Raw genomic sequence first — 26,186 nt, forward strand, 5'->3', positions numbered from 1 at the left:
TTTTTCAAGTATTAATTATAATACAAGTCAGAGGCGCACAAAATATACGAAATCCAAAATTTATTAGCTTAGATTACATTAATGTGATTTGTACTGAAAACAAAATATGAAATTATAAAATGGGTGTACAAAATAGTGCTCCTTCGTTCCAAATAATTAATTTATATTCTTTTTAACATTCCAAACTAAATAAGTCATCTTTTCTTTTAACAAAAAACAATATTTTTAATTTTCCACTTTATTCCCTTTCACTTATAGTATATAATATTTTCTTTGATTTTGTATTTCTCCAGTTAACTCATTGAACACCCTTTTTTAACTTTTTATGTCCAAAAAATGCATCATTAAACTTGGGATGAAGAAGAAGGCGACATAAATAATTACAAGTATAAATCTCTCAACATTATATATGCAGTAATTAAGTAATACGATAAAAAAAAAAGAAGGGAAAAGAGCTACTAGTAATATGTTAGGCTTGGTCAAGGAAGTTGGGCTTTCTTTAGTCTTTTCCCACCAATACATTAACAAAAGATTATTGTCATTTTATTGACAATAAGGCACTAAGTTTTCAAACTAATTTTAATTTGTCCACAAAAAACCTTGATGTAAGAATTCAAACAATGCCAAGTACTACTACGTCACACCACCCAACAAAATATCAACAGTGATCATATAAACAAACAACACAAACCCCATCATTCATTTCCCAATCAAAAACAACATCTGAGAAGAAGAAAAGGTGAAAGCCATGGACAGACTGATCAAACCAGAAGTTCAAGAACTCAACTTCTCATTCACCAAAGGCCACAAATGCACCCAATCCTTCAACCTCACAAACCTGATGCACACCATGCCGGTTGCTGTTTCCCTCACATCAACCGATCCATCTCTTTTTTCCCTCCACCCTTCTCTCTCTGTCATCCCACCTCTCTCCACTGCTTCCTTCTCCCTCTCCTTGACCAAGCCTTTCGACCAGCCTCCTCTCTCCACCCCTCCAGCCGTCGTCGTTCGCTCCTCGATGCTCCCCACGAGAAAGGCCAGCCATGATCACCTCCTCCACCTCTTCTCCAAGCCCGGCCCTCATATCTTCAAGGACGCCACCATTCCCATCTCTTTCGTCGGCCTAAATGTCGCGCAGTTTCTCCTCTCGCCTTGTTCCAATTCCCTCGAGCTCGATTTCCAGTTCTCCAAGGCCATCTCTGTCTGTGATGAGAAGCAGCTCTCCTCTCTGCTCAGATCCGCAGTTGCAAATGGGAAATCTCACTTCATTTCGACGCTGATCGAGGCAGGGGCGGATGCTGTTAGCTGCAGAGAGAGGTGTGATGAGGAGAGTCTCATGTGTTTAGCTGTCAAGTCTGGTAAGACTGAGTCTCTGGAGATCTTGATTGAATCCGGATGCGTGGTTGATCCTAGCGTTGACCTTCTGTTACACGTGGCTGCTGCGGCGAACCACGTGGACATGATGGAGATCGTGTGCCTGAGCTACGTGGATCTTGATCTAAACGCAGTCGATGTGCAGGGCAGGACTGCCCTGCATATCGCTGCGCTGAATGGCCATACTGCGGCCATTCAGTTTCTCATCTCAGTGGGGGCTGACGTGGACGTCACCGACCGCGAGGGGTGGACCCCGCTGCATTTCGCAGCGGAGAATGGCCACCTGGACGCGGTGGAGCGGTTATTAGGCCAGGCGGTGTTTGCCAAGTACGCGGTGAACAGGGATGGGAAGACCGCGTTTGGGCTGGCGGTGGAGAGGGGGAACTCGCACCTCTACGACGCGCTGCAGCTTGGGGACGCGCTGCAGAGGGCGGCGAGGCTGGACGACGTGCACGCGATGAAGAGCTGCCTGGCTCAGGGGGCGAAGGTGAATGGGGTGGATCAGAATGGATGGAGTCCCCTGCATAGGGCGGCGTTCAAGGGGCATTTGGAGAGTGTGAGGCTTCTCGTGAGCCACGGGGCTCGGGTTGATTCGGTTGATGGGTCGGGATATACTCCGCTGCTGAGGGCGGTGGAGGCGGGGCATGTGGAGGTAGCCATGTACCTGTTGTCTCATGGGGCTAAGGCCAGCCTCAAGAGTTTGAGTGGGGTGGTCAAGTTTGATTTGGAGGGTTTCAACAAACATCCTTCTCTTGTCAACCCTTTACATTAGATGGAGAGAGGGGTTTTGATATTTGTACATATGAAATTTTGGTTGTTTTTTTTGGGTTTAGTATAGTTAATGAGAAGAATGTGATCAGATTTTTGTATCTGTTGATATTAGCCCTGCTCTCTCTGTTCTATTTGGGTGATGTTCTTGAATACTGAACTCATGTAATGGAATCAAAATGAAATCTTAACAGTAAGTTGATTTACTTTTTTGATGTTCTTGATTGAAATATGTGAAGGAATGTATTTGAGATTCATAAGATTCTGTCTAACTCTTATGGTAAGAATATAGGAATTTCTAAACTCTTACTTTGATTTACTTAAACTCTGGTCTGGTGACGCAGCTAGTTGTGGTTTAGTTAGAAAGTAATTTGAATATGGATATTCGGTAGAATATTTCACAAGCAAAAGACTTTTCCATGTGACATAGTCACCATATAATATTAGTATGTCAAAATACCTAATTTTAAAGAATAGGAGTGCTATACAAGTGTTAAAAAAGACAAGCTGCATAGTCCGAGATCACGCTAGCTAGAAGACTGAACTATCTTTAAAAGATGCTAGTTAATTAGCAAATCATTCTTCGAAAAGCATATAACATAGTAACATTCATTTATTTAATATCTGAAATATAGATACAGACACTCAATCCATCTAGTCGAGTGAGTTGCGGGCAGCACTCCACCCTACCGGATTAAACGACTCGATGGAGGCACTAAGATGCCACCCGACCGAGTATCTTACGGGACAAGATCTATCCGGTCGAGGTGGCACACCCTAATTCACAATTTTTTTACAATAATTAAAACCATTGTTTGTTATTCCCTATTAACCCCACATTTACAGAATGCCCTCTTTCTGTTCTATTTTTATGATTTTAGCATCTCATTAGACAAAGCCTCAATCAAACGAATCAACTTCATTGGTAGCAATGGTTTTCCTGATATTGTCGCTTTGGTCACTAACAAAAGTAGCATTTTTCATTTTTTTATTATCGCTTGTATTATGTTATTCTCATGGAGTAGTGCTTATTGAACGAAAACTGCGGAAGCCATGAACACACACTAGAGATAAATTTGGAGAGAGCTCTCAAATTGACATTTTTCGTTGCTTCAAATGTAATCAGATGCGATACATATATACTCCATTCAAACGATCTAAAAACATTGTACTAATCTACTTTAACAAACTCTAAACATCGTACTAATCTACTTTAACAAACTCTGCAAGACATGTTTCCTCTTTAAACCGCGCAACACCACGTCGCGCCAAGTACATATGTGGTCCTCCATCTTAGTTGGTTTGTCCGTGGTTTCAACGCGTGCGAGGTTGATCATTGGCTCCTTTTGTGCCGCACACCCCTTACTCTTCTTTGTCTCATTCTCAGCTTTAGCTCTCGTGGAGTTCGTGATTGCTTTGGCTCGTGCACAACGCATTGCAGCTTGATCAGCTTGACGGTCCAGTGGCTTGAGACAACATATTGCAGCTTGATCAGCTTGGCCGTCAGGTGACATGAGATTAGGCATCGCGGCTTGTTGATCAACTCGGCACGTGGCGGCTTGTTGATCAACTCGGCACGTGGCGGCTTGATCAACTTGGTTAGCAGCGGCTTGATCCAGTTGTGGCATGCAATGTGAGCGTCGGTATGTAGTGGCTTGATAAGTGGATTAGCAGTAGCTTGATCCAGCCTAGGCGTATGATCATCTCTTCTAACACTTATTTTATTTGCGGTTACGTGTATTATCAGATAAGCTGTAGTAATGCTTTCAATTATTTATAGAATTACATATAATTAAGTGCCAATGACGCGAGATTAGATTTGTAATATGTATAATATTTCTTGAGTTAGTTGGAATGTCATTTCATGCCTTCATAATCACAGCTAAAAACAAAAGTCCACTTTTTTGCTTACATAATTGGCTGATATTTTAATCTATAAAAATAACTAGTCGCAAGTTTTTATTGCCCACTTGATAAATTAATTGCATTCGTGTTTTTTACACTATTTTGAAAGTGTGAGTTGATTAATTGTGCAATCGAATGGAGAATGCATTATACTTCTTCTACATTACGTAAATGACCAATGGTAAAAGTCACGATCTCGGAACGAATACAAACAAATCTAAATTAACGATCGAAACAGGAGTTATGATTAGGAAAAAGCACAATAATCAGAATATAAAGTAATAATTACGAATATAAATAGATAAATAATACTACGTTAATTGTCTACTCAATTTAGTATGTATCTATGTTAAACAAAAAATTTCATACTACTATAATTTTCGAATGCAATTCATAATGGAAGAACAACTCTATATATGTAGACAATACAAAGAATCTTAATTTTGGTCACCCTAAAAAACATATGATATGAAAATACTAGTATGTCACAAGGAAACAAATCCAATATATGGTTTTGCACTCTAAGATATCATCTCCCAAATAACCATATATACTTAATATCCATCCTCCGTCTACTTGCTATCACATCTCATTCTCTTAGAAATCAATTGCACTTATGCATAGTTTCAATTTTTCCGAGGTTCCTAGCTCAAAAAACATGGTTGTTGAATTCGCACTTCTAAATATCTTATCAACTATCAAGTTATAGGATGTCCGTTTCCAATAAGTGTCGACCTAATGATACTTCAAATTCACATGATGTGGTATCCCTAATTGAAATGTTGGATTCATTGGCAAGAAAATAATACTAGCACTCTAACTGTGGAATGATTTGGCATCAAAAGTCAAGATAATCTCTAATATTTGCACATTCTCAATGTCTCGCTCAACCAAACTACTATGATTCGGTTTTAAAATAACTGTAGACGGAAAAAATAACGTAAAGTGTGTGTTAGTCGATTTTAATTATCTCAGATTTCTACTTCCATTTTATTTTTGATCGGTCCTTTTGTTTTTATGTTCCTCTAAATTTTGTAATTTTTGACTAATTCAATCTATTTCCTCGCCCAGGTGTTGGAACTTGCTGGAAATGCTGCTAGAGACAACAAGAAGAACAAGATTGTTCTGCGTCACATACAGCTGGTAGTGAGGAATGCTGTTGGGCTATGTCACAATAGCTAATGGAGGTGTTCTGCCAAACATTCACCAGACTTTGTTGCCAAAGATGGGTGGCGGATGAGACAAGGAGATAGGTTCTGCATCACATGAATTTTAGGGTTTTGTTGTGAATTAAATTGCTATTGATGGGTTAAGTTGGAAGGGTGTGGATCGGTTAAATGTCGACCCATATATAACCCTAATTTTATTCTGGCTGGAATATATAAATAGACGTTTTTATTAAACAGATATTCAATTCATTTCAACATTTCTGTACCGCTTTGTTCGTCTTTTACATTTATTTTGTGTTGTCAGGACTTGTTCTTCACTAAATCTTGCGTAAAACCGATTTTATCCATTTCTCTTTCTTTTCTTTATGAGATATGCAAGTACTTTTAAAAAATATCTAAGTTTAATTAAAAAATAAATCATATTTCTTCTTTTAATTTGAAAAAATGTTCCCGTTGTTGTTAGATTGATATTGGACATGATATTCCTAAACGATTGAATTTGGTGTTATGCAAATTTAAACGATTGAGTTTACATGAAATGTGGAAATTTAAAATAGCTTGACCGAATTTTCTAATTAATGGTTTAAATAAGAAATTAAATTACAACCTTTTATTGTCACTTCTTTTGGAACGAAGTTTTCCCGAAGTTATATTTGGCGGGACAAAAAAAAAATTCCCACCCAATTTAAACGGAAAAAAGAAAATGAGAATTACGTGTCGTGGTGTCAACACGCTTCTTCTAAAACGTCCACGCTTTCATGCCTGACATTATCTAAAACCCTCCGGCGGTGTGCGCTCAACCATGGCGGTGCCGCTTTTCAATCTCGCTCCCGATATGGCTGTCTCAAGACTCTGCCTAGGTCGGTCTCTCACCCTCTCTCTCTGCAACCTCATATCTCTCTCTAGCAACATTATTGCTCGTTCTTCTCAGGCACCATGACGTTCGGCGAGCAGAACTCTATGTCTCAGTCCTTCCAGCTCCTCGACAAAGCCTTCCAATCCGGAATCAATTTCTTCGATTCCGCCGAAATGTATAGTCACTTAATATTGCAGTTTCATTCGCTGTCGATGTTTTTGATTTCCAGCTGCGCCGCTCCTTGTAGGTATCCGGTGCCGCAGCGTGCAGAGACACAAGGAAAGAGCGAGGAGTATCTCGGACATTGGATTCGCTCCCGCAATATCCCGCGGGACCGTTTGGTGCTTGCTACTAAGGTCTTACTAACCCAGTCTAGTTTTAAACACAGTTAGTGGACCGTTTTGTCACATTTTCCATTTTCCTGCCTAAACTATTGTTTCTTTTAGGTGTCAGAATGAAATCGCCTACAATTTTGTAGAATCATTTTATTCTAAAATCAAGTTTCTAGAACTTCTGCTGAAGCTATTGCTTGAAGCATATGGTTAAGAGTCACATGGCAACGATAGCCATTAAGACAATTTTATCTAATTTTCACTGTGTAAGGTTTTGGTATTCCTGTTCAATTTTGATCTTGAGCTTAGTGCTTGAGAATTTTTATCGTGAAAATTTCCAAAGCTGACTAAAATTACAGTGACAGACTTGAGTGTTTGACTATGCTTCACTTGGTTCTATTTGTAGATGCTGGTCCAGCTAGGACTATCTAGAAGATAGGGCCACAGGCATTAGCTTTCGAACTTCTTTGCTTATCCATGTTGTATCAGTGCTCCTTGCCATGTGATCTCAAAATAGGTTTTTTATTTTCTAACTTGTAGTACCAGTATCCAAGTAAACAAATGTCATTGACATGTCTCAGTATAATTCAGAAGTGCACTGTGGTATTTATTTGTTCTAGAAGACTAGAATATGGTCTCCCAGTCTAACCCTGATTTTTCAACCTTGATAAACTTTTGCTGAATTGCTTAATTTCTAGGAGATAGGTTTGTGGCCCATCGGGGAAAATGACTTGGATACGAAATGGACCAGAAAGTGTTGATTCCAGGAATATAGCAGAGGCACTTGACAATAGGTTGATCTGCACTGTGCTAGCATATATCAAGTTCTTTTGCTCTCTTAGATGTTAACTCGTAATAGTTCTGTTATCATTCGCCAATTCTTCTGTGAACTGCCCTTGATTGTCTGGCCTTAAAACTTAATAAGATTTGTGTTTTTACAGTTTGCTGCGCCTACAAAGTGATTACATTGACTTGTATCAAGTTCATTGGCCGGACCGGTTCGTGCGTTGTTTCTTTCTTGTAACCTCTGGCTGTAAAGATCACTATAATGTGTCACATTAAAAGATGGCTTTAGAGCTGCGGGACTTTGAAGCTAGTTGTCACAACCATGGTTTTCTTGCAGCTATGTACCTATGTTTGGAGAAACTGAGTTCGATTCTCACCGGAACTTTCCCTATGTTAGTTTTGAGGAACAACTTATTGCTCTAGAGAAAGCTATTTGTTCTGGTAAGGTCAGTGGTTCTGTAACTTGTTACTAACATATTTGGAGATGTATTTTTTAAAGGGGGAATGACATATTGCTGCAGATAAGATATATTGGACTAAGTAATGAGACACCGTATGGTCTTATGAAGTTCCTTCATGTTGCTGAAGGTCTCTCTCGCAATCCTAGAGTAGTCTCTGTGCAGGTGTTTTATGTCTCCCTTTTTAAAAATAGTGAGGCTTGTCCTATCAAACCTTTTGTGTATGCTTGTGTGTGTTTCTGTGTGTTACGTGATTTATTGATACTTAGATATGGATCTACTTTTTTTCTTCTTTTCAGAATGCTTATAATCTCCTCTGCCGAAATTTTGATTCTGGAATGGCAGAATGCTGTCACCATGAGAGGTACCTATATAAAAATTTTCTTTTGACTGTGTTGATAGAGAATGCGTCTTTTATGAGTTACATGCATGATAATGTAAATTGTCTAGTACTAATTATTAGGTGGTCAGAGTTGACAATGTCATAGTTAGAATGCAATTTGATTCAAATACGTGTAAAATATACATGCATAATACATGGATTTGTACAATACTATAATAGAAGTGAATATGGTAATAAGTCCGAGAAGCAGTAATAATTTCACCTGGTGCTTATATCATTGTGGTTTAGTTTCAAATGAGAAAGCACTCGTATTTCAGATAAACTCCTGTTATGTAGTGATCTATTAACAAATACTAGCAGTAAGAAATGATTGAGTAAAATTTGAAAAGGATTGAAATTATTTAGCATTCATAACCTAAGCTGTGACATGGCTAAGAAAATATTTGCTTCAGTTTACAACTTGCCACTTGGCCTGGCTGATCCTTTTTTTTTTGCGCATAAATAACTCTGATGGATGACAATGTCCTGCTTTTATTGATTTAATAAACTTATGCTTCGATCTTTATTATTTGTAAAAAGAACATGCACAACATCTATGTGCTCAAGCATCGGTATATATGTAGCAAATTTAGACAGAAATCAGATGAGTACTAACAATTCCATACTCCTTTGCAACATTAGGACAAGATTCATTGCATGGTTACTGGATAGAAATTGGAAACAACCTAACTTGTCAAAACATTTGAAGAAAAATAATTCAAATTGCTTTATTGCTCTAACTACCAAAATCATCAGTGTCACCCTTAAGTTGTACCATAGATGTTAATGTTAATCATGCAAAAGTTGTTGAGAAGAAGTTCAAAGTCGTGTAAGAAAAACCATATGGCAAGTGTATTAGCTATTAATTGAGTTTCCAGAGAAAATGGCATATGCACAAAGGTTTAAACTGGGTAGAACCTTATTATGGCAGCGGAACTCTATTTGCGTCTTGATTGGTATCTTTAGCTCTACTATACTACCCATTTTACGCAGTGACATCACATATGTGATTTAAAGCTTCTTATGAAGGTTTGGCTTCATTTTCATCATGCTTGCTTCCTACTTTATCAAGTGACATGTCCCAAATAGATACTTGAATATCCTAATCAATCAGTAGTCAAACCAACTCAATCTGCACTAGCAGCTTCAACCTTTTGGTGTATAGTCTGGGAAGTGAAGGACTTTGCCAAGTACTTGAAATACTGTTTTTTTATTGTTTTACATGTTTGCCCCACTGCAATATATGGCCCTGAATTTAGTAAATAATGTTGGAAATAAAGCTGTTTCTACAAGTCACTCCTGTTATCTCCAAGATTTTGATAGGGTTGATTGAATTTGTTACCTGTCTATCAAATTATTTATGGATCGAGGATATGCTTAAATAACTTACATCCTTAGTGTCAATTGTCAAACTCTAGTGAGATACGTCTTCAACCGGTTCATCTCAAGCTAGTTATCTCTACTTAGTGCGCTGTGCTGCGCACAGTTATATGGCTACCTTCCCTTTGTGTAAATCTTACAAACATTTATGTGACTTGTTTTCAAGTGTACTCTTTAAACTTTTCAAACTGGTCCTTCTACTTCATCCTCAAGTCTTATTCTTCTCTATAGCATTTAGCATGCCATCCTTCTGTGTAGGATTCTTTCAAGCATGTTGTATATCAATTAGATTCCAACCAGTGTTTTCCGATGTTTTGCCTTCTATTTGTTATATGGGGATATACATGAGAAGGCACTGAACATTGTCTTGTGTGAGTGATAAAAGAGATAAATCATTGACCAATATTTAGTCAACTAAAAATGAGTGAGCATCACAACTAAGGTTGTGTTTGGATGGAGGTATTTGAAACCCACAATCAAATCTACTTAACTGAATTAACAAAAAGCCCATCAATGAATTTTGAATCCATGGGTTTGTATCTGAAAACCTAGCGATTCCATGTCCTTCCTTTTACACACAAAAAATCACTGACATGGTCACTCATACACTCTGACATGAGCACACTTTGTAAACTTGATTTGTTTGAACAAATTCACTCAAAATTAAACTTAGGATTCAAATGAATTCATTACTGTCAAATTCCTCAGTCTAAGCACAACTAAATGTGCTCTAGATATAGTTTTGAATTTGCATTGCATAGAAATTCTATAGGGTCAATTACAATCGGTTAATTTAATTTTCATATGGAACTATATGGTTTTGCTAAAACTCGATGGGATATTTTAGTCCACTCAAAATTTCAAGAAAATGTTCTTAAGATATATATTCCTTTCTTCAAGACATGTATAACATCAAAATAAATAAAAAACTACAAATGTGGATGAAGATACATAAAATGATATGGCATAGATCTACACCGTAACGTAAAGACAGTAATACAATAGTTTCATATCTGATATATCATATCCCAACCAGAGTGCAAGCATTCCCTTACTCCTTAATTATGAATATTACACGAAATGAACTTGCCATGTGCTTCAATGAGAGTGATATTTTTGGTGTCTCACATGAATCACCTTATTTGATTATAGACTGCCTTTTCCCCATTATTTTTGTGTTTCATCATCTTAATTTTTATATATTGTTTGGTAAGGGGTTTTATTGATGTCTGGCATCCCGTCTTTATTCATCGATCTCTTCTTCCGGTCTTTTAACGAGATATTTTTTTAGCTTGTGTTTTTATGTTAACTTTGTTGAATTTTGACTTTCTTAAGCATTTGTATTTTTGTTATGAATTGTCAAATACTAAGGGGATTAGTTTTCTCTTTAATTCTTGAATGTTATTGGCCTTTCCTTTGTACATCGGCCACCTAATGTGAACTGATACAATTGGAAATTTACAATCCTTCTTGGTTGTTTGGTTCGTAATAGTTTGGCCGTCAATTCTCATGTTTCTTACTTTTTGTCTAGGGTAAGCTTACTAGCATATAGCCCTTTGGCAATGGGTATTCTCTCCGGGAAATATCTCTCTCTTGATGGAGGTCCAAGCGATGCTCGTTTGAATTTGTTCAAAGGTTTTTGTCCAGGCCTTTTGGTTTGAGCAACTGCGATTGGTTTATTATCAGACAGTTTGCTTGTATCATTTTCAGGGAGGTATGCTGAAGGGGAATCAAGATACAATCTGTCAGATGGTATCACTGGAAAAGCTGCCAGGGTAAGCAAGAGTCTTTTTTCTCATTACTTGGTTATACTACAATAGTACAAACAATATGTGTTCTGTTTTGGTTTTGAATATTTCACTTTCCATGTTTTTGTACTACTTTAAATAATCATACTTGGTGGTCTTCACAGTGTTACTCACATGTTAAATATGCTCCCGTATCTCTTAGTTATTAACTATATATAGTGCATTATTTAAGTATAAATCTGAAATCCATAAGAATAAATTTGTTGAGTTTTCTAGGGTGAGTTCACTGTGTTGAGTTATTTTTTAAGTGGTTTTGGTAGATCTGTGTATGACATTGTATGAAGACCTTTTGAGCTTAGCAAAAGTTTCTCAAATCAAATCCTTAATTTGAAATGCAATGTAAGGAGTAAAGTTAAAATATTATTCAATGCTTAGTTGCATCAATGAGAATATAATGGCTTTACTAATGTCACTTCTCACTATTTTGCAGTTATATTTTTCCATTGCAAAGAAGTATGATGTTCATCCTGTATCATTTGCTATAGGTGAGTGCATTTTCTTAGCGTATTTAGATTGTTAAATTCTTATATCTATTGAATTAAATCTGCTTAAAATTGGTATTACATACGTATTAATTTTTTCGCTAGGAACCTTAATAGGTAATAGGTTTTAACACCACCATTTAGTGGATTTGCTTTCTCCATTTGCTCGCTGGAATTATGCTTTGAACTTATGGCTTACCCTAATCAGTAGATCATTGGAAATTTGTTCAAGCAATATCATTTGATGTGGACTTGGTTATTAGGTATATATGACCATATTGTGATTACTGATTAGCAGAGTGACCAAGGAGATCTTAACTACAATGCCATGAAAAATTAAAACAAATAATCTTGGGCCCAGGAAATATTTATTTATTTGGATAAGGAATATTTATTCAACCTAAACATTCAGTTTCATTTAGAGCTGGGACCGATGTCTCTGTTCTTCTTTCCTGCGCTTTTTGGCAGTAGAGCTTCATGAAAGTGGATCTTCTTCCCTGAACCCGGAATGGTAACATCACCCAGCAGTTTGCTTAGATCCTCATCATTCCTAATTGCCAGCTCTATGTGCCGAGGCTTGATTCTGCTCTTTCCTTCATTTTTAGCCTCTTTCCCAGAGATCTCCAAAACCTAAATCAAGAAACTTATTTAAACAGATAAGGCAAATTCGAGAAATGAATATATAAATAATAATGGAAACATATGAAAAATGCATTTATTATATAACCTCAGCAGCCATGCATTGAAGGACTGCAGCTAAAAAAATTGGTACTCGAGAAGCAACGCGCTCGGAATAATTCCGTTTCTTGAGAAATCGGGAAACTCTGCTAATGGAGAAATGGAGGACAGATCTTTTGGCCTTGGACTTGCTCGTCGTACTGTTGGAGGCGGCTCTGGAAGAGGATTTCATTTTTTCAATTTGACTTTAGGTAGTCAGAAACCCTAAGTTAGGCAGCGGAGTGCACGAAGCGGGATTTATACGGAAAGTGTTCGATGGATGGTGAATTCTGATTGGTTAAAGGGACGTGGCACAAATTGCCACGTGAGCCAGGAAATTAATATAGCTTAAAAGAAAAGCTATTTAATTTTGAATTGGAGAATCATTTTAGCATTGTGCAATAAGATTAAAGAGGACTCCATTTCCTAGTGTGAACTTATTTTGGTTTGCTATGAAGCCTAGTCAAGGAAAATAAAGTTTCTCAATGCACATTGTGCATCTTGTAGCTAATGATTTTTATTTTTCCGTGCTAAATGCTAAAATACTAACTTTCTTTTCGGATATGTTAAAATCTGCGTGTTTGTGTATTTTGATAGGATGGGGGAGACCTTCCAAGTACGAAATTATATCAATTAGATTCCAACCTGTGTTCCCCGATATTCTTTTAGTAAAAGATTGTCTTTGATTAGCTAATTTACTACACTGATAAGTTGCACTTCTGGGATGTGCTATATTGATCGCCTTTAAAACTGCATGGCCTTGTTTTCTATGCGTGAGAAGAAGGTGATAAATATCTATGACAATTTAATACTCCATTTTGTTTGCTTCAAAAATAAAGCCCTTGATCAAGTATTGTACTCCTAAATGTGTTACTTATTACGAAAGATAAGTGTAACTAAATTGATTATTATTAGATTAAACTTTCCACTTTCTTGCTCTCATACCAAATGATTTTTAGTAAGTGCAATATGATAGTGCATTTTAATACATCCAACCTAACAATAAATTCAATGTATGTATGGTTGAATATATTTCATACAATCAAACATAATATTGATACCTCATACAGTTAAACTATAAGGTATTATCGTACATCCGTACTATCTAATAACAAAAGTTAAGTGTATAAAATGGCAATAGTCATAGTTCTAATTTTGGATGAGTTACTTAAAAAAGGGGTTTATAAGACCAGAATCTGATTTGTGGGTACTATAGAGCTCATTTTGTGGATTTTTTTAGCTTGTATAGATTTGTATTCGTCTTGTTAATGTTTTTAGGAGCTCTTTTTTAAGCTTAGCCAAACATTGTCAAAAACCTCATTTTTTATTTTAGATACTTATATTTGGTAGTATTGTAGTCCAATTTACACATAATTTTTAATTCAATTATCCAAAGCCTGATTTGAAAACTAAGAGAATGAAAAATGTCTGTAGAGAATAAGTTATAGCTTAGCTCGATTGGATGATTATGCTTTTGACTTGATTCAATTTGTTAGCACCTCCACCCGTAACTGTAATTTTATGTGCACAACATTCCAAGATGCGGAGATGCTAACAGTGTTCAAAATAAGAATCTTAGCTGTGTGTTCATTTCCTACTAGCATTTGTTGTGCATTAAGCTTAATAGTGTATTCTCTTATCACAAGGTGATGAAAAGGTTGTAGATTCTAAAATTACAATTCCTATCACTGTACTGCATCCCTGTTTGATGTTCAAATCATCCTTTGTTCTTTATGAAACTATTTGGCAATTGGCAGCTTTTGTTTTGAGACACCCTCTTGTGGCCAGTGCTGTTTTTGGAGCTACAAAGCTGTGGCAGCTCCAAGAGGTGCTCGATGGCTGCAGAGTCGAGCTTACTCCAGAGATAATTGCAGAAATTAATGAGGTGCATTCAGCATTTCCCAACCCCTGTCCCTAGAAAAGGTCAGTCTTCCACCTATGTTTTCCCTAGCATGGAAAAGCTAAAGAATCAATTTATCTTCTTTGTTTTATATGCTGAGAAGTTATACTTTTGTCCAGTGTTCGGAACAGTTCAGATAAACGCTGTAGCACAATAGTCTCTCGTGCTTGGAAGAGTGAAGGGCATTCCCAACCAATGCTTTCGTATATAACCAGAAAGAGCGGCTGCTAGTCAATCCATTCATCATAGCCTCGTCCTTCTTCGCCATTGCTTGAAAATTATAAGGGTATTTGGTTATATTGGAAGAGGAATTCTTGATATAGGTGCTTGAAGGGTGTTAGTTATGTACATGCATTGATACTTTTATGTGCCGATGCTAATAATGTTGTGCATACTGTTTTGAACTCGCCTTAATAAAGTTTCTGGCTCTCTCTCCTGAGATTTGCATTTGTGCTTTCCTTTTATCGAAAAACAGTAGGTAGGACTATTGTAGTTATTGTAATTAGGAACACCTTTCGCGTGTAGACTCATGAATTTGAGTTCCATTTGGAATAAAGTTTGGGTTGGTGGGTTGGGCCCCAAATTTTAATTGATCTTAATAGTTGCTCGTGATTGTTGTTAAATGTCACTATTAATTTAGGAGGAGCTCTATCAATCTTACAGCAATTAAAAAAGGCAAGTCCAAAATGTGACTACATTAAGAAAAAAAAGAAATGAGTGGAGTTGACTTGGTGAATTCTCTAGCGATCTTTTCTTTTTTGTTGAACAAGTAGTTGAAAGACATTGGTCAGAGAGTGGAAGCTACCCCAAATTGAATCATTTGAAAATGTTAGTATAATCTATTGTCAGATGTTGAAACAAATTAGTATTTCGAATCTCTCCTAAGTAGACCACGCTACCTATGATTTTACTATTTATTCCAAAAAGAAGATTCAATGTCATTACTAGGTATATGAGTTATGGTGCATCATCATGAACAAATGTGATCTATAATAAATCTGACCAAGATTTTACAACATTCCCAGCTTATTATCACTATCCAATAAATAATGCAGCATGTTGATGATCAATATCACATACCTTGACCAGATACAGAAATTGCCGTCCTTTTAGGTTTGACTAAATAATTAATTACTTCCCCTCTTACCAATTAGTGACCTTTTCTGATAATTTTAATACTCAATGTACAGCTGCAGTTAAATTTCCTCTACTAATTAACTTATTGTTCATACTAATCTTAGTTGAATATTCTATGAATCTATGTACGTGGACTGATTCTTTGGAAGTCTAAAACAATCACCAACTCTAATTATCATTAATGTTGTATTCATATAAACCCTTTAGTGGAAAAAATATCTGATTCATATTAAGCACATATAAATATGAATCGATCTATATTTCCTCATCACCAATTTTTTCTAAATAAGATGAAACAATCATGTACTCATGTTACGTATAATATGAGTAAATCATATATCAAGTCTACTTTATTCTTTTAATATCCCCCCCCACCCCCCCCCCCCCCTCTGTCTTAAACCTGAGTTCCAACGCAATTAAATTTATTTTGAACCGAGTCTAGATATTTTCATTTTTTATTGGGTAGTCAAATTCTACTTCAATTCTTTCAAATTTTATGTAACATCAGAATTTTTTGATAAATCCGAAAATCTAATAATAATATAATTAACGAGGGGAGTGTTATATTGCTAACTCAATATTTAATTATTAACTATAATTAAATAATAGCCCTTAGATATTCAAATCAAGGGCCTAGATTATCAGCCCCGAAATGTCAATACGATCAACAAAAGACGACAATATGGTATTAAGGTCAGTTTATAACAAATTAGTTGTAACTAACTTTTGAAAAATATCTCATAACTTTAAAACGCATATAACTTTCTCGATTTAAATTATTTTTTCGCACAATATATATCAAGTTAAAGATAATTTCATAAGGATTCTAACGAGATCTCAATTGCATATGTTCCGATGTCAAAATTTAAAAAAAAATTGAAAATTTTCAATTTTTTCATACAACAACAAATGTCAACATAATATATAAAATATGTCAATATAATACATTTAGAAAGTCAATCTTAAAGCAATGTGTTGACATTCTCAAAGCATTGTGTTTAGAGCATCCACAACGATGACGTCTGTCGCCACGGCCGTTTGCGCCGCTGGCACGGACGCTACCCGCCGCCGCTGCGCTCGCGCCGTGCCAACGAGCAGCTGACGTGGCGCGCTGGGATTCGTCAACGGCATAGCCGTTGTGTTTAAATTTTTTTTAATTAAAAAATCGGTTTTTAATTAAAAAAACAGATAAAAAATAAAAAAAAATTCACTTCCCAAAAAAAATATATCCGTTTATAACCGTTTTTTCCCCTTTTTAATTTTTTTTTCATTTTTTACCCCAAAAATACACACTTTCATCTATAAATACCCCCAATTTCACTCCCAAAAATTCACATCAAACTACACAATTCTCATCTTCATTCTCTCATATCCATTTTCATCTTCAATCTCTCATATCCATTTTCATCTTCAATCTCTCATATCCATTATCTTCTTCATTCTCTCATACCCTACAACATCACTATGTCCGGCCAAGACGATAACCCTACGGGCTCCCACGGTTGGAACCCCGAATGGTTCGGTTCACAACCGTTTCCTAGTCCGGAAACGGACTATTCGGCCCCTCCTCTCACCCAATATTCGGGAGTTCCGGGTGGCTACCGGCCATACCTGGTCGACGAGCAAGGTGCCTCCGATGGGCGATACGGGTGGACACCGGAGCCTAGGCCTCCCGTCCCTTCCCAAACTCCGACTCCTCCATCTCGCGCCGGTGTCCGCACACCGTACTCACCGGTGGAGATGGATAGATTGTTCAAGGCGTACTTGGAAATCTCCGAAGATGCGGTGGTTGGCACGAACCAATCCGGCGATCACTTTTGGTGGCGCGTCTCTCGGCAGTACAATGCAAACCGGCCACCGAGAACGATCGAGCGCAACGAGAGTATGGTGCGCAACTGCATCGGCCGAGCCAACGACGAAATTGGCAAGTTCAATGGCTATTTCCTCCAGGAGTCGCGGAATGCCGGGAGCGGCCGGAGCGAGGTCGACATCATCACTGCGGCGCTGAGCACCTACCAATCCATGAACGTTGTCGCGCCGCGACTCCATCTGCCCCCGCCCCCGAACCCGCACCCTATGTTCCACCTCCACCCCCAAACAACTCGTTGTGGGCCCTTTTGGCCCAACTCAATATGGCCGATAGGTCAACTATGACCCCCACGCAACTTCAAACGCACGAGGACATGATATTGGGTCTCAAAAAACATTTGGGGTTGGTGCCGCCGGATGCGTAGTCTTCCTCGGGTAATATTAGCCAATAATCATGTAATATTTAATTTTTAGGAGTTTAATTATGTAATTTTTAATTTTTAATTTTTTAATTATGTAATTTTTAATTTTATGATTTTAATTATGTAATTTTTAATTTTTAGGATTTTAATTATGTCTTTTTTATTTTATTTGTAATTTGTAATATTTATTGTGGTTTTTTAATGAATTTTAGTATTATGGAAATGTTTTTGTGTAATTGAATTTTAAATTAATTGTGCTCGTCCTTGCGGAAGAGCACAGCTGTGGGTGTTGTGCTCTTGCCAGATAGCAGGCAGAAAAAGTGGGGTCGGGCCCACAACCGTGCCGCTGGCAAGAGCACGGTTGTGGATGCTCTTATATTTTCAAAACACTATATTGACATTTTCATCCAAAATCCTAATTTGGTAGTTTTTTTTTATCTTTTTCGATTTAATTAATAAAAACGAAAATTATACGGGACAAATTTTAGACCACTAGATTTCTAAAATTCTATGGTCTTAAATTAGTTGTAGTTAGCAACTAGAGAGTGAATTAGCAATTGATCACTCCCCATTAATCCTAATATACACAATACATGACTTTAAAATAAGAAAAATAACTTATAACATAAACTGATTTTATAAGAAAATATGAACTCAAATAAAAAAAGTAATACTAAATAGATGGAAGTATGCCATTCCCACATGCAATTTTTTTTTTAATAAAATCATAAGCTCGTCGACATCTTTTACTATTATAGTTTATTGGATTTATTTTTTCAACTACTTTGTTTACTTCTCAGATCAAGTCCAGGGTCAATTTATTTAACCAAAATTGTAAGTTATTAGGAGTTGCCCAATTAGGGAAATATGGAACAACGAACTTATTCCTAAAACATTATAGATTGATATATTTTGTGCACGATTAATGAACGTGTGTGTTTGTTCACATCAATTACATATGTCCAACATTTTCTGTATCAACATGGAAAAGTAGATGTACTCAATTTATTTGATTTATTCATATTTAGAAGTTGTCTTTGCAATATTTGTGAAATCCAGATATTTCAAGAATATTAAAAAAGAAAAAAAAATGAAACTTTTTTGAAAAGCGTAAAATAACGGTTGACTGTGGACGAGTTGGCTTTCTTCATTTCTTGCCAAAAAAATCTTTCAATTATCAGCTGTCAATCGCAACTTCATTCATCTCAATCCCTGAGGCTGAAACCCTTTTCCTAATTACGCAATTTTTTTGGTAATTATCAGTGACTCGATACAAATCCACGAGTAAAAAACCGCTTTTTTTTACTTTCGATAAAAATTGAACTGGAATTATCTAGCATCAACTCTCAGTGAAGGGTCCAGTTTGCTGCTCTGGATCCCACTGTTCCTTTGTGCTTCAATCAGCGGTTCCAGTTTCGTGGATTTCTTTTGTTGTTCAGGTTTTCTGCTGAGTTGATTGATTCGATTTGTGGATGGGATCGAAGCCGTGGCTGCATCCGGCGCCGGAATATCGACATTTGGAGAGCTATTGGGACACCGATGAGGACGCCCCGGGTCCCCGCTGTGGTCACACGCTCACCGCCGTCGCGGCGACAAAAACCCACGGTCCCCGCCTCATTTTGTTCGGAGGCGCCACCGCAATTGGCGGTGGCAACGGTGGCGCCCCTGGCATTCGTAATGCTCTCTCTCTCTCTTGATTTCTGCTTGCTGGCTTTGCTTTTGTTTAGAACTGAACTGATTAGTTGTTGAAGTTCTAAGCTCGGGTGTTTTTTTAGGGTTGGATGGAGTGACGAATTCTATTCATTCTTACGACGTACTTACTAGAAAATGGACCAGGTTTCTCTTCCTATCTCTCTCTCTCTCTGTGTATGTGTTGTGGTTTTAGTTGAAATCTTGGGTTCAGTTTTTGGATTTTAGTTTATACTTTAATTGGTGAAATTTGCTCCAGAGAGGAGTTAGTGCTCATAAGTTTATGAATGAATTGATTAGGCTTCGACCAGCTGGGGAACCACCATCACCTAGAGCTGCACACGCAGCTGCAGCTGTTGGCACCATGGTTGTGTTTCAGGTGATTGGAGTTTGGAGTTTGTAATGGCTGAAAAATTGGGCTCTGTAAAATTACTAAGGGTCTGTTCTTTGCCAGGGTGGGATAGGTCCGGCTGGGCATTCGACGGATGACCTTTATGTGCTTGATTTGACAAATGACAAGTTCAAGTGGCATCGGTACGTTTCTATGGGATATTGTTGCTTATTCCTTTATCTGGTGTTGCAGTAAATGAGCTTTGTTTGACTTGTAACTCTTTTTTCGCCGAGGCCAGAGTTGTAGTTCAAGGACAGGGGCCCGGGCCTAGATACGGACATGTCATGGACTTGGTCGCTCAACGATATCTTGTCTCTGTTAGTGGCAATGATGGTGAGAGCTAGCAAGACTTATCTTATCCAAAAAATGCACATTTTGATCTTTTATTGAAAGATATGTTGCCCGTTAATATCACTTTAAACAAAGGATATTACTGCATGTATAGCAGTGAAGAACTTTATCAATGTACTAAAGTTTTTGTCTTTCTAATAATCTAAAATGATACTGGTTGTTATTGCAAGCTTCAATTGAAATATTTGTTAACTTGTGGGAGATTGTCTAGTGGTTTCTGTTAATTAAGGGAACTTAGGCCTTAGCTGCTGTAGGCATTATGAATTACAGGTGGCATATTTTACCACTTTTGACTATGCTAGCCTGTTCGATCGATCTGGTTTGGAATAATTTGAATCTTTTGTGCATAAGTATTCTTAAATTTTCCATCATTTATTTACCAATGGCTTTCAATATCTTGTTCTTCTTAGCTGGCACTAACTGAACAAGATTTTGCAGGTAAGAGAGTGCTATCAGATGCTTGGGCCTTGGATACTGCACAGAAACCATATGCGTGGCAGAGGCTTAATCCAGAAGGTGACAGACCTTCTGCAAGGATGTAAGTAGTTTTGCTAATCTTTTAATTTGTGGCGTTATTGGCATTAATACAAATTATGGACATTAAAGTTGGATTTTTCTTTTAATGAATGCCTTTCTCCTGATGCAGATTGTTTAGTCTGCCTTTAAATATGAACTAGTTCTCTAAGGGACCCTTCGATGTATTTAATGAACAATTTTACATGGCTTCTGTTTTCTCATCTGACTCCTTAGATTCTAATTGTTTACACTTTCATTAACTTGCACAATAAGTATTTTACCATATCAATTTACCATGTTTATAGGTATGCAACGGCTAGTGCTCGGTCAGATGGAATGTTTCTGCTCTGTGGTGGAAGAGATGCTTCTGGCACGGTATGGCTTATTTGTTTTGATGATAGAAGCCATTCATTTTTCATGTAAATGGCTTCACAATGAATATAGCTCCCTCATTTTCATGAGATAATAAATGAATTCCCTCCATTGTCAAACCACAAGGTGTTTCCAACTCCAGTTAAACGAAGGTGGCTTCAAATTGCTTGCATGCCTTTGGATGAACTCATCTGTTATCTTCATGCATTTGTTTTTGGAAAAGAGTGGAATACTTATCTCTCTAAACTTCTTCTGGCAAGAGACATTTTTTGGGCATGGACTGAAATGCTCTTAGTACCAATTTTAGAAAATAATTAACTCTGAAAACATTTTTTTTATTTAAGTTATAATATGGCAGGTGCATACTAAGCCATATTGTTCATTTGCTCTGATGAGGTGTTTGATTGCTACTTTTTACTGATAATTTGCTTATTCTCCAAAATAGTTGAGGTAGTTTTATAATTGAGGTCTATTACTAAGGCTTTATGTGACTAATGTATTAGTTGCTTGTGACCTGTACAGCCACTGGCAGATGCCTATGGATTACTTATGCATCGCAATGGCCTGTGGGAATGGACACTTGCTCCAGGAGTGTCACCTTCGCCCAGGTATCAGCATGCCGCGGTAAGTCATTGATCCAGTTGTTTGTTCTTTGCTACTGTCAAAATGAGATGACTTCTTATCTATCCTTGTCATTTTATGCGATCACAAGAAACATGGTTTTGAATCTATAACACCTGCAGTTTTATCTGATCTATGAATGTAAACTCACTTATGATTTAACTAGAGTTTCTTTTGCTAATAAATAGTTGATTATCTTTTTTTCTAAATAATCGTTCATATGGCCTTAACAATAAGAAATGGGACTGGCAGTAGAAGACTTGTAGATGTCAATATACTTGGTACCATTCCAGATTCTAAACCATAAACAACTTGATATTACATTCTTATTTTGTTGGTAAGATTGTTAAGAGGTTGGAGTTCATACAATTATATATGAATACTGAGAAGCTTAGAGTTGTTGTACGCTCTTTTCCAGGTCTTTGTAGGTGCTAGATTGCATGTAACTGGAGGTGTTCTTAGAGGCGGGCGATCAGTAGAAGGTGATGCTGTAATTGCAGGTGACTTTTTAATGTTGTTTTTAGTTGTTTACTGGAAATTGTTGCAAGTCTTGGGACTTTTTCCATTAAGAATATTCATGATGTTATTGTTGTTGTGTTTGAAGTATTGGATACCGCCGCTGGAGTTTGGCTTGACAGAAATGGTCTGGTCACTGCACGGGGAAACAAAACACAGAGCGATCCTGATCCTTCCCTGGAGATTATGCGTCGATGTCGCCATGCAGCTGCATCTGTCGGTTTCCGAATATATGTTCATGGTGGTCTGAAAGGAGGTGAAGTCTGCCTTTAGCCATATCTTTTTTTCTTGGCTCTAGGCCCTTTTCTTATCTAGAATAATATTTCATCAAGACCCACAATATGAAGAAATTACACGAAAATTTCTCATACTTTTGGAATGTGATTACGGTTCTAATTTGAGATGCCCTATCTTGCTCTTATCGCATATGAACCCATAAAACTAAAGAGTTCATGAAAAAATCTTTTTTTGCATTCCATCCAGATATCCAGAAAAAGGCATTAACTCTGGCCATATGCATTCATCTATAATTTGAGATGCTCTCTTGCTCTTATTACTTACAATCCCATGAAACTAAAAGTGTACATGAAAAACTCATTTTGCATTTCATCTGGATAATATTTTAGTACTCCATATAATTAAGAAATGGGAATTTCTGGCTATAGGAATTACAGTCCATGGAATTTTGAGCCGACAACTTTACTCTATATCCCAAATTAAATTTTTAGTCAAATGGTAGATTCCAATGGTTTCCAAATCTAATGTTCAGGATTCCATCTTATGGTGTCTTTGTTGACGATTCACTGTCAGTATGATCTTTACTAGTGAGTATTGGCTGAAATTTTTTGTATATATTGGACATGATTCCAATAGTTCTTTGTGCTTGTAAAGCTAAGAGTGAATGTCTATTCAGACAAGATGGCTCATTTTTTGTATATGTGAACTGCTTTAAGATGTTTAATTTTTTTTGTTGCAGATAATTTGCTAGATGATTTGCTTGTGGCAGAGAACTCTCAATATCAATCTGAAATCAATCCGCCATTATCCCCAGACAGAGCCTCAATGACTTCTAGCCCAAGGTCAAATAATGCTACTTTTGCTCCATTTTCCCCTGGATCAACCCCAGATGATGGGTTTGAAACACCTTCATCTGGAAAATTTGGGTCTGTTATTTTTGTCCATTATGATGGTTTTTTCTGTAGTCCAGACAGCTACTTTAGTAATCTATAACATGTTTGTCTCTCTCTCTCTCTCTCTCTCTCTCTCTCTCTCTCTCTCTCGCGTCTTGATTTCCATAGAATGGACAAACACTCCTTGGAGAAACTCGCTGAGGCATCTGCTGCAGAAGCTGAGGTTGCGAGCGCTGTCTGGCAATCCGCTCAGGCAGCTTCAGCTACTCCGGAGGAAGCTTCGTTGTCAGATGTCAATTCACAGTCTGTGGAGACCACTTCTGAGGGTAGTGACACAGAGGTTGATGTCCGCCTTCATCCTAGAGCGGTAAGATTTGAGCTCGTTTTTCCTGTACAGCAGTATATTGTATAAGGAACCATGAAACTTTATATTGTTCAAATATTGCAGGTTGTTGTCGCAAAAGAAACTGTTGGAAACTTGGGGGGTATGGTTCGGCAGTTATCCTTGGACCAATTTGAAAATGAAAGTAGACGAATGCTACCATCACATAATGACCTATCAAATCCTACTAAAAAGTTTGCAAGGCAGAAGTCACCTCAAGGCTTGCATAAAAAGGCAAGCTCTACTGGATTCAATTTATTGCCTAGTCTTTATCAGTCTGTTAAAAGCAAAAGTTTCTTGACACGGAAAAATGTCAGTCTGATGCTTATATGGGTATTTGATTATTATTTGTACTGCAGATCATATCAACTTTGCTCAGGCCTCGAAATTGGAAGCCTCCTGTAAACAGAAAATTCTTTTTGGACTCTTATGAAGTCGGTGAGCTTTGTTATGCTGCCGAGCAGATTTTCATGCAAGAGCAGACAGTGCTTCAATTAAAAGCTCCTGTAAAAGTTTTCGGTGACCTTCATGGACAATTTGGTGATCTGATGCGGCTATTTGACGAATATGGGTTTCCTTCAACTGCTGGAGACATTACGTAAGTTCTACTATGTTATAGCCTGTGGTGGCTGACATGATTACCTCTTTTACTCTGCAATTGGCAAGTTCTTAATTTTTACTCGCGACACTAATTTGTAGCTTTCCTGTTTCAGTTACATAGACTATTTATTTTTGGGAGATTATGTCGATCGTGGACAGCACAGCTTGGAAACTATAACTTTGCTCCTTGCTCTCAAGGCAAGAATTATGAACTAATATCTGAACATTTGGTTTGTCAATTGCATATTTACATTTTTGCCTATCTTAACTATTGACTTACGTGGCCCTCAGATCGAATACCCGGAAAATGTTCACCTGATACGAGGAAACCATGAAGCTGCTGACATCAATGCACTTTTTGGTTTTCGCATCGAATGTATCGAAAGAATGGTATGCATATCTCGAGTCTACAGTAATATCCCCGATCAATACGTGATACCTAATAAAGGTTGATCGACATTCTTGCAGGGGGAAAGCGATGGAATTTGGGCTTGGACGCGATTCAACCAGTTATTTAATTATCTCCCACTTGCTGCATTGATCGAGAAAAAGATCATCTGCATGCATGGTGGCATAGGGAGGTCGATTAATTCAGTTGAACAGATAGAGAAATTGGAGAGACCCATAACGATGGATGCTGGGTCGATAGTGCTAATGGATTTGTTATGGTATGTTTTGCTTCAGCCTTATTCTGCCTACATCCGATTCCATCTTGTGCTTATCACGTGCCTCCTCAGGTCGGATCCCACTGAAAATGATAGCGTTGAGGGCTTGAGACCAAATGCAAGGGGACCCGGGCTTGTGACATTTGGGGTATGCATCTGATGATTTCATGTTGTCATCACAATATTCGGTTTCTTGTCACGATTAATGACATACGGTTTGTTTATCGATGAATTTCCTGCCTGCAGCCTGATCGAGTCACAGATTTCTGTAAGAAGAACAAGCTGCAAATGATCATAAGAGCCCACGAGTGTGTTATGGATGGATTCGAACGATTCGCCCAGGGCCAGTTGATCACCCTTTTTTCTGCAACCAACTATTGCGGTATGCTTCTAAGTAATTTTGAACTCATCATGTTAGCATTCCAGATTATGTTGAAGGATTGCATGATAAAACGAGCTCAAGATTGATTGTTCAATACATCAAAGCATCTATGTTATCTCTTTTACACACCCATAGTGAATACTAATCTGATTTATGCAAACACCTTCAGGAACGGCAAACAATGCCGGTGCAATATTGGTCGTTGGCAGGGGATTAGTAATTGTCCCGAAACTGATTCATCCACTCCCACCACCTTTCCACTCCCCGGAAACATCCCCAGAACGCATGACAGAGGAGACATGGATGCAGGTACGTCGGTTTCAGATTATCCCTGTTGGGGTGCGTGCAGTTCTCTTTAGTACTGTAGAAGATAATCTTGAATTTTGGTTTCTTTAGGAGCTTAACATCCAAAGACCTCCAACTCCCACGAGAGGACGCCCGCAGCCTGATCTCGACCGAGGCTCACTTGCCTATATATAATGTGGCGGCACGCTCTGGAATTTGCACGCATCCCAATGCTGCTGGCACGGGGCGGAGCAGTCGGCCCTGCTTTCATGGTGCGGACGCCTCTGTTGTATTTTCACTCAGAGAAGAATAGGATTATTGGTGTATAGAAGGGAGATACATACATATACACGGTGATGGGGTATGACAAGAAAATGGAGAATTGCATTTTTCTGAGTGGTAAAATACAGAATCAGTTTACTGTAAGTTGACGATAGAAACCAAAGATCTGTGTGTATGTAGAATATATGGGTATGATGTGCGTGTGCCGGCTGCTGATTCCGATATTTCTTTAGAGAGAATGTAATTAGCAGATTCTAATTGGTTTCGATTTGAGGCATGAGTTGAATTATGTGAGTTTCATCGTCCACAATAATATGTT

General features: G+C 37.6%; 3 protein-coding genes across 4 annotated transcripts; all 3 read left to right on the plus strand.

The window, feature by feature from the left end:
* The first annotated feature begins 748 nt into the window (after positions 1–748).
* Positions 749–2,146, plus strand: LOC121800656 (protein VAPYRIN-LIKE-like). Its single transcript, XM_042200179.1, has one exon. It carries the CDS (start codon positions 749–751, stop codon positions 2,144–2,146), a length of 1,398 nt encoding a protein of 465 aa, XP_042056113.1.
* A 3,771-nt stretch (positions 2,147–5,917) lies between these two features.
* Positions 5,918–14,906, plus strand: LOC121798575 (protein tas-like). Of its 2 annotated transcripts, none has more exons than XR_006050072.1 (13): positions 5,918–6,076; positions 6,148–6,247; positions 6,320–6,428; positions 7,110–7,198; positions 7,346–7,402; positions 7,528–7,636; positions 7,712–7,813; positions 7,948–8,012; positions 10,942–11,045; positions 11,121–11,185; positions 11,649–11,703; positions 14,206–14,340; positions 14,437–14,906. XR_006050072.1 is itself a non-coding variant. In XM_042197649.1 (13 exons), exons 1-12 carry the CDS (start codon positions 6,019–6,021, stop codon positions 14,333–14,335), a joined length of 1,074 nt encoding a protein of 357 aa, XP_042053583.1. In that variant the 5' UTR covers positions 5,918–6,018; the 3' UTR covers positions 14,336–14,340; positions 14,437–14,906. The 2 variants fall into 2 exon arrangements, 1 of the variants encoding a protein (XP_042053583.1); XM_042197649.1 differs by having other exon boundaries at positions 14,175–14,340.
* Positions 14,907–18,823: 3,917 nt separating this feature from the next.
* On the plus strand, positions 18,824–26,161 carry LOC121798576 (serine/threonine-protein phosphatase BSL1-like). The gene is made up of 21 exons (XM_042197651.1): positions 18,824–19,359; positions 19,461–19,521; positions 19,675–19,753; positions 19,829–19,908; positions 20,004–20,098; positions 20,555–20,654; positions 20,938–21,007; positions 21,527–21,628; positions 22,044–22,125; positions 22,230–22,397; positions 23,118–23,304; positions 23,440–23,638; positions 23,720–23,887; positions 24,013–24,251; positions 24,367–24,451; positions 24,545–24,643; positions 24,722–24,921; positions 24,991–25,066; positions 25,165–25,300; positions 25,470–25,609; positions 25,697–26,161. The coding sequence occupies exons 1-21, from the start codon at positions 19,158–19,160 to the stop codon at positions 25,778–25,780; spliced, it is 2,652 nt and encodes an 883-aa protein (XP_042053585.1). The 5' UTR covers positions 18,824–19,157; the 3' UTR covers positions 25,781–26,161.
* Positions 26,162–26,186: the final 25 nt, after the last annotated feature.

The sequence above is a fragment of the Salvia splendens genome, chromosome 4, assembly GCF_004379255.2.
Source record: "Salvia splendens isolate huo1 chromosome 4, SspV2, whole genome shotgun sequence".
NCBI lineage: Eukaryota > Viridiplantae > Streptophyta > Magnoliopsida > Lamiales > Lamiaceae > Salvia > Salvia splendens.